The 18,670-nt window shown below is 42.7% G+C and overlaps 1 protein-coding gene across 1 annotated transcript in view; it reads left to right on the top strand.

Annotated features, from left to right (window-relative positions):
* Window positions 1-18,670, top strand: part of csmd2 (CUB and Sushi multiple domains 2) — an 896,539-nt gene that overhangs the window by 261,260 nt on the left and 616,609 nt on the right. Inside the window, exons 3-4 of the mRNA XM_073034487.1 lie at window positions 13,189-13,263; window positions 18,470-18,557. Of these exons, the coding sequence (XP_072890588.1) occupies window positions 13,189-13,263; window positions 18,470-18,557 (163 nt within the window). The remainder of the gene's footprint in view (window positions 1-13,188; window positions 13,264-18,469; window positions 18,558-18,670) is intronic.

Below are 18,670 nucleotides of genomic sequence, written 5' to 3'. Positions count from 1 at the left end.
GTCAAGTGTGTTATCTCCATGAGTGCTCACCTGGATGTGCTGACAAAACTGCCGAGAGACTTTCATCAGCGACGCTCGATTAACTTCACCGACGACGATGAAGGCAGCCTCTGGGTGTGCAGCCTCCAGCATGTTGATGGACTCCTGCAGTTCCTTGAGAGCTAGGACAGTATCAGCCTGCTGTAACGATAACAGCCGTGAACTCCCTAGGCAGCCAGTAGGATCTGCACTGCAGCACCAGGTATTCTGAGTCGGGGGAACAAAATCCATTTCTGGGGGTTGCACCAAGCATCGCCGACCATGAAGCATACCCCTCCTCCTTTACTCTTTCCAGTGAGGTTTTTCGACCTGTCTGTCTGGAACAGGGAGAACCCAGAGGGTTCGATGGCATGATCTGGTACCTCGTCCATCAACCAGGTCTCCACGAAACACAAAGCAGTGCATTCCTTTGTTTCCTGCTGATAGGAGATTCTGGCTCTCAGTTCATAAAGCTTGTTACCCAGGGACTGAACGTTAGCCAGGATGTGCTAGGGAGCAGTGGTCAATTTTCACGTCCCTTCTCCTCACCTCCAGCGCTTCTTCCAAGATAGTGGCGGTGTAAGAGATGAGTCTCCGATGGATCGCGTAAGCAGGGTTTCCCAGTGTAGGAAAGGCGGCACATAGTGGGTAAATGCCATCTTTCCAATGTTCAGAAGGGTCGGTCTATCGTATCTGTTGTGACCATCAGCTACTTGAACAGAAAATGCTAAGAAGATCGTTGAAATTAGTAGTATACTGTAGATTTGGAATGGAGCTCACAACATGGCCACCGTACGCGGCACCATCTTGTGTTTTGCTGTTAAAGTGCAGTCATATATGTGAAAGTCGACAGACAGACATACTTTATTGATCCCGAGGGAAATTGGGTTTTGTTACAGTCGCACCAGCCAAGAATAATGTAGTAATATAGCAATATAAAACCATAAATAATTAAATAATAATAAGTAAATTATTCCAAGTGGAAATAAGTCCAGGACCAGCCTATTGGCTCAGGGTGTCTGACACTCCAAGGGAGGAGTTGTAAAGTTTGATGGCCACAGGCAGGAATTACTTCCTATGACGCTCAGTGTTACATCTCGGTGGAATGAGTCTCTGGCTGAATGTACTCCTGTGCCTAACCAGTACATTATGGAGTGGATGGGAGACATTGTCCAAGATGGCATGCAACTTGGACAGCATCCTCTTTTCAGACACCACCGTCAGAAAGTCCAGTTCCACCCCCACAACATCACTGGCCTTACGAATGAGTTTGTTGATTCTGTTGGTGTCTGCTACACTCAGCCTGCTGCCCCAGCACACAACAGCAAACATGATAGCACTGGCCACCACAGACTCGTAGAGCATCCTCAGCATCGTCCGGCAGATGTTAAAGGACCTCAGTCTCCTCAGGAAGTAGAGACGGCTCTGACCCTTCTTGTAAACAGCCTCAGTGTTCTTTGACCAGTCCAGTTTATTGTTGATTCGTATCCCCAGGTATTTGTAATCCTCCACCATGTCCACACTGACCCCTTAGATGGAAGCAAGGGTTACCGGTGCCTTAGCCCTCCTCAGGTCCACCACCACCTCCTTAGTCTTTTTCACATTAAGCTGCAGATGATTCTGCTCGCACCATGTGACAAAGTTTCCCACCGTAGCCCTGTACTCCGCCTCATCTCCCTTGCTGATGCATCCAACTATGGCAGAGTCATCAGAAAACTTCTGAAGATGGCAAGACTCTGTGCAGTAGTTGAAGTCCGAGATGTAGATGGTGAAGAGAAAGGGAGACAGGACAGTCCCCTATGGAGCCCCAGTGTTGCTGACCACTCTGTCGGACACACAGTGTTGCAAGCACACGTACTGTAGTCTGCCAGTCAGATAATCAATAATCCATGACACCAGGGAAGCATCCACCTGCATCACTGTCAGCTTCTCACCTAGCAGAGCAGGGCGGATGGTGTTGAACGCACTGGAGAAGTCAAAATACATGACCCTTACAGTGCTCGCCGGCTTGTCCAGGTGGGCATAGACACGGTTCAGCAGGAAGACGATGGCATCCTCAACTCCTAGTCGGGGCTGGTAGGCTCAATGGAGGGGGTCTAAGTGTGGCCTAACCATAGGCCAGAGCTGCTCTAGAACAAGTCTGTCCAGGGTCTTCATGATGTGGGAGGTCAATGCCACCAGTCTGTAGTCATTGGAGCCACTGAGGCACGGCGTCTTCGATACAGGGACGAGTCAGGATGTCTTCCACAGCACAGGAACCCTCTGGAGACTCAGGCTCAGGTGGAAGACATGGTGAAGTACTCCACATAGCTGGGGGGCACAGGCTTTGAGCAACCTGGGCCTGAAACCATCCGGGCCTACAGCCTTGTTTGGGTGGAGACGTTTCAGCCGCCTTCTCACCTGTTCAGCTGTGAAGCCCACCGTGGCGGTTCCAGGTGGGGGAGGGGTGTAGTCATGAGAGCAGGGTGGGGGGCTGTGAGGAGGGGTAGGAGGGGAGAGTGGAGTATGTGTTGGACTTTAGCTTTACTGATACACTTGTTAAAAAATTGTATTCAGATTAGACAAGTGAGTTACATTTCAACTGAGCCAAAGTCAAATACCACGCGGTGATTTTATGTTACAATCTGGATAAGAAGTGTGAACTCCCTTGTACGTTCTGATCAGATGATACTGTATTTTGTAAAACCAATAACTCTGCATTCTGAAATATCCACTGATTTCAATTAAAATGAATCCATGTGAGCTCAGCGCACGTATACTACCGCACAATATGTGCTACACGTACTGGAGAGTGAATTTCTACTCCCAGGTACGGGATGATTTCTTGACATACAATCAGAATTTGGTTTATTATTCCTGTCATATGTTGTGAAATTTGTTGTTTTATGGATTACAGTGCAAAATATTAAAAATAACTAAGTTACAATGAGAAATAAAAACAAAATAAGTAAATACTGCCGAAAGAGAGCCAAGGTGGTGTTCGTGAGTTCATAGACCATTCATAAATCCCATGGCGGAGGGGAAGAAGCTGTTCCTGAATCATTAAGCATGTGTCTTTTATCTCCTTATTTAAGAGAGTACTGTCTTCTAAATTGACTTCAAGCTCTTGAGTATATATATATTATTCACATCCTCCCCCAATAAACTATTATTTGTTTATAACACTTTTCCGCAGTTGTTCACTAATTAAAGAAGAGAATTTATGGTGTTGGAGCACAGATAATATAAATGTTCATTATTCATCACCATAATTTATTCAACTGTGGGAATATAGGTAGTTAAGTTGGATTGTGCTTGAGCCATTAGAGGCAGTGTTACATTAACTTACACTATATTTGTCAAAATTATGGTAAATAATTTCAATTATGGAAATTGAGCGTCCTTTAGAAAAACACCGTTTCAGTACTAAATGTCACATCATAGACCTGTAAATGTTTCAGTAGCTTGATTTAAGGATTATTATTCATGGCCGGGCAGCTCCAGGGATCTTACAGGAGTTTCAGCATTAAAGTTGAAAAATCCAGAAGTTAGCTATTTAATGTGCTAAAGGATTCAACAAGTAATGTAGGACCCAATCTTGTTTGAAAATAATTGTGATCTCAGTCTTCTGTATCACTTGAGGAAATGGTCTACGTTCCTCTGTATTTAGAAAAATAGAAGATATTACTGTACTGAACAATGAAGAGCAAAGCCATGTGTAAAGTTCAGAGGTCAAAGACACTGTACAAAATGTACAATATATATCTATATTGGGTTACATACTGTAACTAAATAATGTGGTATTTGCAAAGCCCAGATTGTAAAGGATAAATTTTTGTTTACGGTCTGGCAGTGTTGTGGCACAGCTGGTTGTGCTATTGTCTTAACAACACACACAAAATACTGGAGGAAGACACACAACATGCTGGAGGAACTCAGCTGATCAGGCAGCGTCTTTGGAAAGGAGTAAACAGCCGACGTTTTGGGTCAAGACCCTTCTTCAGGACATGGCCCAAACCTTCAGGAGTCCTGCAGAATGGTCTCAGGCCAGAATGTTGACTGTTTACTCTTTTCTATAGATCCTGCCTGACCTGCTGAGTTTCTCCAGCTTTTTATGTGTAGTGCTTGGATTTCCAGCATCTCCGGATTTTCTCATGTTTGTGAAATACTGGACGGACGCAGTAGGTCAAGTGGTATCTCAGAAGGGAAATGCATTCTTCTTGTTTTGGGACAAGGCCCTTCAATAGGTCTTGGTCTCAGCCCAAAACATAGACTGTTAATTTTCCTCTACAGATGTTGCCTGACCTATTGAGTTCCTGCTGAATTTTTATGAATTTTATGAATACCGGGCTATTACCTCACTGCGCCAATGACCTATGTTCAGTCCTGGCCTTGGGTGTTCTTGATGTGGCGTTTGATATGCTTCCCATAGCTGTGTGAATTTCTTCTGGATGCTCTAGTTTTCTCCCATATCTCTGCTGTAAATCAGCACGATTGTGTAGATGAGCATCCTTTAGAAAAACACGATTTCATTACTCAGTGTTACATCACAAACCTGATGTGTAGATGTCCTTCTTCTTCAAAGAATGGAGTTTTCCTTCCTCCACCATCGTTGCTGTCCTCACCCGCATCTCCTCAATTTCCCCAACTTCAATGTTCACCCCATTTTCCTGCCACCTTACCAATGATGGAGTTCCTCCTGTCCCCATGAGCCTTTGGATCCAACACATCATCCTCTGCAACTTCAGCGGTCTCCAAAGAGATCCTAGCATTAAATTTATCTTTACCCCCCCCACCCCGCCCCTGCTTTCTGCAGGATTGCACCATCCGTGATTCCCTTGTCCACTTGTCCCTCCCCACTAATCTCCCTCTGGCACTTATCCCTACAGGCTGCCTAAGTGTTACACCTGTCCATTCACCTCTTCCCTCACCCCCATTCAGGGCCCCAAAGAGTCCTTCCAGTGAGGCAACACTTCACTGGTGAATCTGCTGGGGTTGTTTACTGTGTCCGGAGCTCCCAATGTGGCCTCTTCTACATTAGTGGGACCTGTCCTAAACTGGGGGAATGCTTTGTCAAGCACCTCCGCTCCATCCACCGAAAGTGGAACTTCCCCATGGCCAAACATTTTAACTCCAATTCCCATTCCCATTCCAACATGTCTTGTACCAAAGTGAGGCCACTTTCAGGGTGGAGAAGCAATACCTTATATGCTGGTGTAGGTGACCTAAAACCTGATGGCATGAATATCAATTTCTCCTACCACTCCCCCTTTCCTCTTCTTCTTTTTCCCATTCTGGCCTCTTACCTCTTCTCATCTGCCTATCACCTCCTCCGGGGTCCCCTCCTTCTGTTTCTCCAGTGGTCCTCTCTCCTCTCATATCAGATTCCTTGCTCTCCAGTCCTTTACCTTTCCTACCCACCTGGCTTCACCTATCACCTTCCAGCTATCCTCCTTCCCCTCCCATCACATGCTGGCGTCTTCCCCCTTCCTTTCCTGTGACGAAGGGTCTTGGCCTGAAAGGTCGACTGTCTGTTCATTTCAATAGATGCCGACTAACCATCTGAGCTTCTCCATCATTTTGTATGTGTTGCTGGGATTTCCTGCAGACTTTCTTGTGTTTACAGTGTGTAGATGAGCGGTCGAAGTTCAAATTCAAGCTTAATGTCATTCAACCGCACACACGTACACAGGTAAACGAACCGATGTTCCTCAGGGACCAAGATGCAAAAAAGCACAGTAAATATAGCACATAAAATAATATTAATAGATTAGAAGAAGTACTCTGTAGATGTACAAGTTGACATTAGTTAAACATACAGTAGCATTACTGCTGTTGGCTCTGTCATAAATAATGTGTACTGGGTGGTAGCTGAGTGCTTTGAGGTCTTGCTGCCTGGAGGGAGAAGCTGGTTCCAGCCTAACAATCTTTCTTATACTGTGGTACCTTCTGCCTGATGGTAGGAGGTGAATGGGGATGGATAGGGAGTGGTCCTTAACAATTCTGAAGACTCTGTGAGTGCAATGTTTCTGGTGTATGTCCTGGCTGGTGTGGGTTGGGGGAAGCGGGGAGAGAGAGAGAGAAAGACCCCTGTAATTCTCTCAGCAGGCTGGTGATTTGATTGAAACTAATTTCTATGTTTGCAGGTTGGCACAGACTCGATGGGCTGAAAGTCCTGTTCACCTACTGTATGACTCCATGATACTGAGTGCTGGGAGGAATAAAACAGGGTCATGGCTTCACAATAATTATTTAAAACAAGTGTATAATATGAGGTCATGGTTGCTTTCATGTACAATTATGTCATAGCTTTAAGAATACTAGAGTATGCTCCTCAATACCTCAGTAAATCTAAATTCTGGTGCATGACTCTACGTGTACCTTCTGTTTGCTAATATTAATGAAAGCAATGAAAGAAACAGGTGATTTGAGGTTAGATAAGAGAGGAACCTGTGGTTGTTATATAATAGACTTTCAAAAGTAATTTGGTACCACAGAAAAGGTTGTTATACAAATATAATGTGTGTGGTATTGATGTAATAGGCCTGAGTAGACAGGGGTTGTTTAAAGGATAAATAACAAGAGTTGTACAAAGTAAGTCAGTTGCAGGTTGGAAATCAAAGAATCCACAAAAGGTTAAATGAAGGATATGTAACTGCATAAAATGGTGGTGATTAAAGCACAGTGTTCAGTGTATGAGGTTAACCAATTTGTAAAATGATGCACCATCAATAACTCTCGGAGACTGGAAGTGAATGATAGGCTTTTATTAGCAGCAAAAGGGGAGCACGACATCTTGGAGACTGAGGGAGGAGCAGTGCCCCAATCACCTTTATACAGGGGTCTGTGGGAGGAGCCACAGGAGCAGTCAGCAGAGGTGCGTGTCCAGACAGGTATACATAGTTTACCACATAAAAGAACAGAAAAGTTTTTTTTTATGATGAGGAAACATTGTGTCAGAGATCTGAATCTCTTTGTTCATCAACCAATGAATTTAGCATGCATATACAGTGGACAGAAGACAAATGGTATGTTGGCCTCCATTATCAGGGGACTGGACTACAAAGGTTAAGAGAGACATGTTACAGTTGCATAGACAACAACTAGAGTACTACATGAAGCTTTTGATCTTGTTGGGCCTGACTAAAACTGACCTATATGAAAAATGTAACTGGGAAATATAGAAGTCTTTATTCACATAAATGAAGCTCCAGGAGAGAGAGGAAGAGAGAGAGAGAGAGAGAGTCTAGAAGAACCTCATTCTCCTAGAACAATATTTTTTATTTCCTTAACAAAAAAACAATGAACAATTAACTACAGTTTCATTTGCTTTACTCACCTGCTTATCTTTTCATTTTGAATATAGTCAGGTAAATTTATAAAGTTATATTTTACAATGGTCACACATCCCAACTAGCAGAACTCCTTTGAATTTTCAAAAATGTTGTCTGTTCCAAAAGCTTCTTAGTACAAACTGGGGACACCCAAAATATGTCTCTTATATTACCCAAAATATTGAAGGCCTGGTCCATCAATAGACAACTAATCAGATGGTTGAGTATCAATACAGATCCGTGCAGAACTATGCATGAAGTGGCAGGGATACATCCTTAACATTGTGCTAATATCAGGAACATTTGTCTATTGTGTTTCCCTTTGTAGTTTGAATTGGACAGAGAATGTCCCAGATCCAGTGACTGGTTTCACCGGAACAAAATATGAGGTGGAAATTCAATTGCATACAGATTTTATTTCCTGAAGAGTGGTTCTCATTCTAGTTAATCCATAATTATGGTATCCAACATGGTTCACCCTCCAAATAGTGATCCCAGACAGATCCAGCTACCCAAAGAAAATTTGTCTTAACAATATTGCTATGAAGGATATGCAAATACAATCAATTATATAACATTTCTTTCAGCATCACATAATTGAAGTGTCTTCACCTGGAGTAAAGTATTATTGTGATAAGTTCAGAATCGTTGAGGTTTGCTCATGAATCTCAGCCTGAACTTCTCTGGAGTGATTCAGCCTTGTGCACCTGACTCCCAAAATTTCCAAGATGGCGGCATGTTCAGACACTGCCACCACTTTGCCTCCGGGTGTAATTGTTCGTCCATGTCCTCTAGGTCATTGTTGTGATCGGAAAATGCTGCTGACTATTAAATATACTGTGCACAGCATTTCCACCTTGCTAGTGAAGTGTTGGACTACAGAGGAGCTCCACGGCCTGGGTGGATTGTGCACATCATTGCCAGCTGCAGACGTCTGTGGGTGACGCCGTAGGAAGAGAAGCGTAAAAAAACAAGAAGGGTGAAGAAGGAGTGGAATTTGGAGACGACTTGGGCCAAAGCCCTTAGGGCCGGCTCACCCCTCGTTCTTACTGGCAAACGTACGTTCACTTGAAAGTGAACTGGACCATCTGCGCCTGAGGCTGAACCAGTAAGAGAAAAACGTCTGTGCCCTCATTCTCACAGGAACTTGTCTCCAGGGCTCCATAACATATTTGGCAACCAGCTCGAGGGTTTCAGCTGGTGTTTCGGGCTGACAGGAATCCGTGCAAGACCCACGGTGGTGGTAACTGTATTTCCATAAATAAGAACTGGTGTATGGACACTTCAGCAGTGGCTTCCCACTGTCCACTGATGATTGAGTTCATATTTGTGAAGTGCAGTCTGTTTTATATAACAAGAGCCTTCACTACAGTTGTGTTGGTAGCTGTATACATCCGACCCCCCTCTGCTTAATGCCGATGAGGCGCTGCGTGAGCTCCACAGTTCCATTAGTAACTTGCAAACCAAGCACCCTGATGGTATCTTCATTATCGCAAGCAATCTTAACCATGCAAACCTAAAATCAGTCCTGCCTGAATTCCACCAGCATGTTGATTTCTGAGGCGGTCTTGGCCCAAAATGTCAACTGTCCATCAATGCTGCCTGGCCTGCTGAGTCCCTCCAGCATTTTGTGTGTGTTGCTTGGATTTCCAGCACCTGCAGATTTTCTCTTGTTTGTGAAAATCCTCTAGACCTGCTTTATACTAACATACAAAGGACTGCCTATAAAGCAGGTCTTTGATCCCTCATTGGTCTCTCAGTTCACTTATTTGTAATGTTAACTCCAGCATAGAAACCAGTGATCAGACGGGTCTAACCAGTTCCAAGGGTAGTGAAAACCTGGCCTGAGGATGCTGTCTCTGCAGTGCAGTTCCGCTGTGATAATGCGAACTGGAGAATGTTCTGGAAGGCTGCTGCCTATGGTAACCATGCTAACACTGAGGAATATTTAGATTCTGTGACCAGCTACATAGAGAAGTGTATTGAGGATGTTACCAGCATGAAATGGACAGAGGTGAGGGCAAATCAGAAGCTATGGCTTACTGCAGAGGTCTGTGCACAGCTGAGGGATCGTGATGCTGCCTTTAGATCGGGGGATGCGACAGCTCTCAGGGGAGCAAAAATGTGCTTTCCCGCTCCGTCAGGAAAGCGAAGTGAGAGCATTCTCAGAGAATCTACAGCCTCTTGAGCAATACCAGAGACACGAGGCGCATGTAGCAGGGACTTCAGAGGATTACGGGCCACAGATCTACCATGGGTGTCATTGACCAGGATGCTTCACTCCCTGAGAGGCTGAATGTAAGTGGTGGCGAGGAAGGCACCCCTCCCTCGAGGGGAGCAGACACTCTGTCTGGCTGAAGCTGAGGTGAGGAAGACCCTGGCCAGAGTCAAACCCATTGCAAAGCCGCGGGGCCTGATAATATACCAGGTTGGGCTCTGAAAAAAAATGCACAGCCCAGCTGATGGATATATTCAACATCTCTTTGCAACAATCTATTGTCGCCTTGGTTTTCAAGGTGGTAACCAAAGTGGTAATGCCAAAAAAGGCCACAGTCACCTGCCTAAATGACTATCACCCCATGGCATTAACATCAACCATTATGAAATGCTTTGAGTGGCTGATCATGGAGCACATTAAAGCCTTTCTCTTGGCAGTCCTGGACCCTTTCCAGTTTGCTTATCACTTAAATCGATCCACTGATAATGCAATAGCCTTTGCCCTCCACTCTGTCTTGTTCCATTGAGAAAATGGGGTCTCAAATGCCAGACTGCTGTTTATAGCCTTCAGTCCGGCATTCAACACCATCAGACTCCAGAAATCGGTGGGGAAACTGTCCTCACTGGGTCACAACACCTCCCTCTGCAACTGGATACTGGACTTCTTAAAAGTAAGGCCACAGGCAGTCTGGGTGGGCAGCAACGTTTCTCATCCCATTACTCTGAGCACTGGCACTCCCCAGGGTTGTGTGCTCAGCCCACTGCTGTTCACACTGCTGATGCATGACTGTTGTAAGATCCAGCTCAAACCGTGTAATCAAGTTTGCAGATGATGCAGCAACGGTTGGCCTTATCAAGAACGATGACAAGATAGAGTATACAGCAGAAGTGGAGCAGCAGGTGGATTGGTGTGAGGAGAACAATATAAGACTGAATATGGAGAAGACAAAGATCATTGTGGATCTCAGCAAGTTGCAGATAAATCACCCCCCTCTGTGAATACATGGCCCCTTGGTAGAGACTGTTAAATACACCAGGTTCCTGGGAGTTCACCTGGTCTTTTAGTATCACCTCCCTGAACAAGAAGGCACAGCAGTGTCTCCACTTCCTAAGATGATTGAGACAAGTAAGGCTCTGCCCCTCCCATCTTAAGTACGTTTTCCAGGAGCATCATTGAGAATGTCCTGACAAGTTGCATCTCCATCTGCTCAGGGAGTAGTTGAGCCTCAGACCAGAAGACCCTACAAAGGACAGTGAGAACAGCTGAGACACCATAGGGGTCACACTAATATCCATCGGGGACATTAATCAGAGCACTGCGTATGCAAGGCCCTTAGTATTATTAAGCGTCCCACCCATACATCCAGCATCCTCTTTGACTTTCTGCCATCAGGCAGGAGACTATAATGCATAAAAACAAGAACGGTCAGGATGAGAAACAGTTTCTTCCCCCAGGCTATTAAGCTTTGGAACTCCAGGCCACATCATATTTAAAGTCTCACTGGTTAATCTGTTCCATATCTTGCAATATTTAATATTAAAATGCACTTTAGTTTGTTAGCTATGTGTGATTATCCATTGATTTTATCTTTAACTTCATAAGTTATTGTGCGTTGTGTGTAATATGTGTACTACCGTCCTTTACACCCAGTTTCGGAGAAAAGTTGTCTTGTTTCTATATACATTATATGGTTCTATACATCACATACATGTATATAGTTAAATGACAATAAACTTGACTTTACTTGATGCAGCTTCCACATCAGTGCTGCAAATTTCATAGCTTCAGAGTTGTAAATCTTAAAACATTTCCTCTCAGCGGGCTGTGGATGTTATTGAGTGCCAGGAAGGTTGCAGTCAGCAGTCTATGGATTTCACATTGTATAGTATTACAAACCATATCGGCCTCTGTGGTGATGTAGATTTTAGATTAGATACTCTCACAACAGATCATCTTGGATGTGTATGGCATCAGCTAAAGTACCTGAATTAGTTAATGAAGGAAAAAAAAGTTGCCCTGATTTAGATAGATAGATAGATACTTTATTCATCCCCATGGGGAAATTCAACATTTTTTTTTCCAATGTCCCATACACTTATTGTAGCAAAACTAATTACATCCAATACTTAACTCAGTAAAAATATGATATGCATCTAAATCACTCTCTCAAAAAGCATTAATAATAGCTTTTAAAAAGTTCTTAAGTAGTTTACTTAAATACATTGAGTCCTAACCCCGGCACTTTAACATATCTTACTCCTGGCGGTTGAATTGTAAAGCCGAATGGCATTGGGGAGTATTGATCTCTTCATCCTGTCTGAGGAGCATTGCATCGATAACAACCTGTCGCTGAAACTGCTTCTCTGTCTCTGGATGGTGCTATGTAGAGGATGTTCAGAGTTTTCCATAATTGACCGTAGCCTACTCAGCGCCCTTCGCTCTGCTACCGATGTTATACTCTCCAGTACTTTGCCCACGACAGAGCCCGCCTTCCTTACCAGCTTATTAAGACGTTTATTGAAGTTCTCCTGGATCAGGTAACCCAGACTACTTACTTCACAGAAACAGTTCCCCAAAAATGCTGTTGAGTCATTCCAGAATCTTTGCACTGTTCATAAAATAAGCTGCCGTTGCTTTCATGATTATTTAAAACAAATGCAATATTTATTTATTCATCTGTATAGAGATACATTGTGAATAGGCCCTTCTGGCCCTTGGAGTCACACTACCCAGCAATTTCCCCAATTTAATCCAAACATAATCAAGGGACAATTTATGATGACTAAATTAACCTACCAACATATATCTTTGGACTGTGGAAGGAAACCGGAGCACCCAGAGGAAACCCACGCGGTAATATGAAGAATGTACAAACTCCTTACAGGCAGTGCGGGAAATGAACCTGGTACTGCAAAGCATTGTTCTAACCAATACACCACCCTGCCACCACAAGATCTACCTTGTTAGGATCTTCCATTTTATCCTTTTTCAGTGTCTTTTACACTTTATCTGCATTATTATTGTTTTACCTTAGTGCACTGTGTAATGATTTGATTTGTACAACCAATATGCAAGACAAGCTTTTTACTGTATCTGGGTATGATAAACCAATACCAATCCCAGATACATTCCTTGTTGGGTCATAACAGGGATGAACATTATTTTTGATGTTATTGGAACAGTTTTGTACAAATGTGTAATTGAGAAATGTTATTGCTCTGGTATTCTAGAATGATCACGTTGTCAAGGGCTTCATGCTTTGATGAAAGTAGTGCACTGGCCTGCTGTAATGACCAGTGAATTTCCTTTCCATCTTTCACTGTTTATTGTTTCTTCCACTGATTTATATTACTTACTTCAGTCAGTCTTTGGCAGCTCTGTGCCTTTGTTTCTACAACACTACCTAAATCCTAACTGCTCTCAATGGTGCAATGCATTGTTTATTGGGTTTGCTTTCTCTGACTGAACTCTCAAGAACAGTTGTGGGTGACTGAAAAGTGGTAATTCTATTTTGTTTTAAATATTGCAGCATCAACTTGCCTTCAGATTCCCCAGAATTTTATAACTTCCTATCTTGAAGCATACATAGCATTTACACATTTTGACTGCTAATGCCTTATTTAATCTTCTTTCTTGCAGTTAAAAAGCTGATTGAGCTGAAATCTCGAGGTGTTAAATTACTTCCCAGCAAAGACAATCAGAAGTCTTCAGTTTGTAAGTTGCTCTTCATTTTACATTCTCATTCTCGATGTGATAGAAAATTAAGATTTAGAAACATAGAAAACCTACAGCACAATACAGGCCCTTTGGCCCACAAAGCTGTGCCGAACATGTCCTTACCTTAGAACTACCTTGGCTTACCCATAGCCCACTATTTTTCTAAGCTCCATGTACCTATCCAGGAGTCTCTTAAAATACCCTATCCTTTCCACCTTCACACCGTTGCTGGCAGCCCATTCCGTGCCCTCACCACTCTCTGCATAAAAAACTTACCCCTGACATTTCCTCCGTACTACTTCTAAGCACCTTAAAAATATGACCTCTTGAGCTAGCCGTTTCAGCTCTGACTCTCCACGTGGTCAATGCCTCTCATTATCTTTTACATGTCTATCAGGTCACCTCTCATCCTCCATCGCCCCAAGGAGAAAAGGCCGCGTTTTAAGCATCTGCAGATTTCCTCGTGTTTGCCGCATTTTAAGCCTTTGTTTTTCTCCGCTGTTTTTGTACCAACTTTTGAGAGGTTTGATTAGCTGTCCTCAGACGTGGACAAGTTGACTCATCAGCTACTTTGTACCCCTTTCACTTACCAGCTACTGCTTGCTATTCTTGAGCAGTGGGATCTGACTGAGCATTCATCATGGTGGCGTGAAGTAGCATCACATCAATAAACTGAGGCTTAGAAGTGACTGAGTAAGATAAATCTGCAATGAATGCAAGGCAAGAGATCTTGCAGCTGCTGGAAATCCAGAGCTATGCCCACAAAGTGCGGGAGCAACTCAGCATGCAGCACCTAGTAGGCAGCCGTTGATCACAGGCAATCATGGGTTTGCACTTCCTGTAAACAACATCAAGCTACCTTAGGAACCCCGGCTCCAGATTCCTTCCATGGTGTTTACTCCTGAAGCCTTTCCCGTGGGCGGGTATGGCCGCAAGGCAGCAGAGGTTTAAAAAATCAGAGTTTTCCTTCTCCTGCTCGGGCTGCCATCCAAGGCTGACAAGCCCCACCTGCCTGAAGCAACTAGTTTTGAGGCGCCAGTATTCCGCCTTTGCCCCTTCTCTTCTCAGTAGAATCAGTTCTGCCAGGCCTAGTAGCTAAGCCACATGTGAAGGCCAAAAGTTGGACTTGGCTGTCAGAGGCTGTTAGAGGCACATGCCATTTGGAGCACTTTATAGGTAATGAGAGCTTATCCCCGCTACCACCCCCAGCTATGACAACCTTAGGAACCAGAGAGAAATAAAGAGTTGGGCTGAAATCACTCATCAGGACTGGAAAGGAGGGAGGATGAATCTAGAATAAGAAGGGAAGGAACACAAGCTAGCAGGTGGTGGGTGAAACCAGGTGAAAGGGAAGTTGGGTGGGTGGGAGAGGGGTATTGAATTAAGAAACTGTGACTTGATGGATGGAAGAGGCAAAGGGCTAAGAAGAAGGAATCTGATTCATGAGGAAGGGACCGTGAGAGAAAGGGAAGTAGGAGGGACACCAGAAGGAGGTGATGGGCAGGTGAGAAAAATGTAGAATGGCAAAGGAGAGAAGGGGGAGGGGTAAAAATTACTGGAAGTTAGAGAAATCAATGTTCATGACGGAAGTTTTGGAGGCTCTCCAGACGGAATATGAAGTGTTGTTCCTCCAAACTGAGAGTGGTCTCATTGTGGCAGTAGAGGAGGTCATGTCAGAATGGGAATGCAAAGTCAAATTGAAAAGGGCGGCCGCCAGGAACACCAGTGTACCACTGGGAAATCTCACCATTAGAGGTGGCCACTCCTGGCACTTATCCCTGCAAGCCTCCTCAAAAACCTTAGCCAACTTTGCGATCCAGGTTCTCCCCTGAAAATAAACCCTACTGACTATCCCTAATAATTCCACAGTTTTCCAAATGTGCAGATATCCTGTCCGTAAGAATCTTCAGCAGAGTTCTGCTCCTAACTGGAAAGGTCACCCTATTTTGGGTTTGAAAAAAGTGTATCACTTCATCAATTGTATCCGAAGCTTTGGATTTAGCTGTAGGTCACGTTTCCAGGGTCGGGCCATGACCAAAACTGGTGTTGATCCTAATGCTCTCATTTAGTCACCTTTGAGGAAAGCCTAGCATTTTTCATTAATCATCTTTCTTATGAGATATTTAGCTTAGCCTTCTGAGGTAGGTGTGGAAGATGCCAGAACACTATTTTAAGAAGTGAGCACTCCAGTGCTGTATTATCACTTATGTGTGCAGTCATTTAAAAAATGATAGTCACGTGAGATTCACTGAATAGGACTGTTTACTTACTGAATGTCAGAATACCACAGATAATTAGCTACATTGTACTGTGATGTTTGTGACCTGATGGCATTATTGCTGAAGAGAATCCTACAGCAATTTGTACAGAAATTAAAATTAAATCACTTGTTTATTTTAATCAAATGAGATGAAAGTAGTGGCCATCACTGCAGGAACTTTGTATATTACCTTCTGACATTTTGCCTTTAAGTCACAGATATCTTTACTCGCTGCTGTGCTGAGAATTCAGGATATATTTTGTTTACTTTGAGCTCACTTCAAAAATAACAACTTATCTCAAGTCTATTTTGTCACCCCCTCTTCTTCAGAACCTATAGACTTGCCTTGAAAAAGGAACCACAGTCAAGACCCTGTGATTAAATTGCTGTAGTCAAAACCTTTTTTTAAAATAAGCAACATTCCTTCCTTTGAGGATTTTCATTCTCTGTATTCTCTGCAATGTGAGTTATTGTATAACTCGCTCAATATAGGAACATTAAGAAACACAAGAGATTCTACAGATGCTGGAAATCTTGAGCAGCACACAGAAAATGGTGGAGGAAATCAAAACATCAGGCCACCTCTATAGAGGGAAAGAAACAGTCAACGTCTCAGTCCTGATGAATGGTCTCAGTCCAAATGTTGACTGTTTATTTCCCTCCACAGATGCTGCCTGGTTTGCTGAGTTCCTCCAGCATTTTGTGTGTGTTGTATAATTCTTTATTGTGGCATTCTACCTACAACCAATTCGGAAACACAATAAATATAATGTTGAAACAGTTCATCATGATACAAAAACTTAAGAGCATAAAAAGTGGGGGGGAAGGGGGAAGTCAATTAGCCCCTCCCACTAGTTCCACTATTTGGCAAGTTCACAGTTGATTTTTTTTTTCTGTTTTAGAAACTTCTCTAAAATTCTGCGATTAGTTATCTTTCTGAATTCTTCCTACCAACACATTGCTTCATGCTCTTCTCCCTGAAAATTCATCTGTTCTGCTTCTGCAGATTCCAACATTTTGATTAGACTCTCCCAAAATGTATCACTATTCTCCTCAAAGTGTGCTTCAGAACTAAGCATTGTGTTGTTTGGAAGCATTGAAATGAGGCTTCCTTTACCCAAATTTGAGACTGTCGGGGGACCGAAGTGAGTGTACTTGCTGTTACTAAGGAGAATGTGCCTAGGAAGCTAAAAGATTTGAAGGTAGATAAGTCACCTGGACCAGATGAACTACAACCCAGGGTTCTGAAAGAGGTAACTGAAGGGTTTGTGGAGGCATTAGTCGTAATCCATCAACAGTCACTAGATTCTGGAATGGTTCCACAGGACTGAAAAATCACAAAAGTTATTCCACTCTTTATGAAGGAAGGGAGGCAAGAGACAGAAAATCATAGGTCAATTAGCCTGACTTCAGCGATCCTAAAATATTATAGAGTCCATTATTGAGGATGAGCTTTTGGGTACTTAGAGGCACACAATGAAATAGGCTGACATCAGCATAGTTTCCTTCAAGGGAAATCACATCTGACACATCTGATGGAATTCATTGAGGAAATATCAGGCAGAATAGGCAAAGGAGAGTCAATGGATGCTGCTTTTTACTCAGATTTTCAGAAGGCCTTTGACAAGATACTACAAATGACGCTGCGAATCAAGAGTCCATGGAATTACTGGAAAGATACCAACATGGATAGATAATTGGCTGACAGTCAGAGTAGAAATAAAGGGGCTGTTTCTAGTTGGTTGCTGTTGACTAACAATGTTCCACAAGGATTGTTCTTAGGATGGTTACCTTTCACGTTATGCGCAAATTTTCTGGCTGGTGGAATTGAAGGTTCTCTGGCCATGTTTGCAAATGATACAAACATAGATGATGAGGGAGGTAGTATTGAGGAAGCATAGAGTCTGCAGAAGAGCTTGAGCACATTAGGGAAATGGACAAGCAATTGGCAGATGGAATACAGTGTAAGGAAGTGTCAGGTCATGCACTTTAGTAGACAAAATAGATGTCTAGGGGCTTCCAAGGATTTGGGGAGAAGGCAGAAGAATAGGATGAGAGGGAAAGTAAATTAGCTATGATGAATGGCAAAGCAGACTTGATGGGCTGAATGGCCCTATACTGTCCCTATATCTTATGGTCTATAATATTGTTTAAATGGTTATACTCTGGTTATTATGCATAATGGGTGACATAATAAGCTCAGTTTTGACCCACTCTGCTGGTTAACAATGTGTAAAATTTATTGGTGCTGTCATTTCTTATCCTAATTATCCATTATATTGTTGTCTTTATTTCAATTAAGAAAAATAATTTGATTAATCATTTCATCATGAAATTTGGAGTACATGTATAGAGCATCACTCCATACACCAGGCCACTTGCTGACATCTATGGTCTATGGTGAATTCTGGTCAATTTTAACATTGCGTGCAAGCTTTTTTTATAACATAGATTAATGATACTGTTAAAGTCAGGGAAAATAGAATATTAAATCAACAGAAAATTAAATTCCTTTATTAAATCACTTGCATATCCTGCTAACTTGCATGCTCTTGGAAAACAGTTATGCTTCAGCATGGGGGAATGTAACAGATTTGTAATTTATGGATTGCATATCTGCTCATATTTCTTGCATGAAGGAGATATATAAAAATATGAGTAATTATGCAATTTATTAACCACAATTTTCAAGTTGGAAGAGCAGCACAATCTAAAGAGATAACTAAGATGTTGTAAAGTACATAATGATTGAATAGCAAATGATTGTATTTTGATTTATCTATTAGACTTAATATATTCCCCACTTACTTTTTTTACAGCTTTCAAGCAATGTTTAAATATCCTGTTAATAAATAAGTCATAATTCAGAGGAGTATGAAATAGATGAGTTACAAAATTGATATTGGTGAAACCTGCTTTCAATTCTATCTCATTTCTTCTTAGTAACTCAAGCAGGGATGGCACAAGGATATAATATGTGTCCTGATCCAGGAATTCCTGAATGGGGTAAAAGAATAGGTCGAGATTTCAGGTAAGAATTCCTAGATTTTTTTTGGCAGTTTTTGTGCAGTTTTCATTTGATACGCACACAAAATGCTGGAGGAACTCAACGGGTCAGGCAGTGACTATGAAAATGAATAGACA

Source organism: Hemitrygon akajei, chromosome 32 (genome assembly GCF_048418815.1).
Source record: "Hemitrygon akajei chromosome 32, sHemAka1.3, whole genome shotgun sequence".
Lineage (NCBI taxonomy): Eukaryota > Metazoa > Chordata > Chondrichthyes > Myliobatiformes > Dasyatidae > Hemitrygon > Hemitrygon akajei.
Note: the sequence above shows the minus strand (reverse complement) of the source record. Positions and strands in the feature narration are given on the sequence as shown.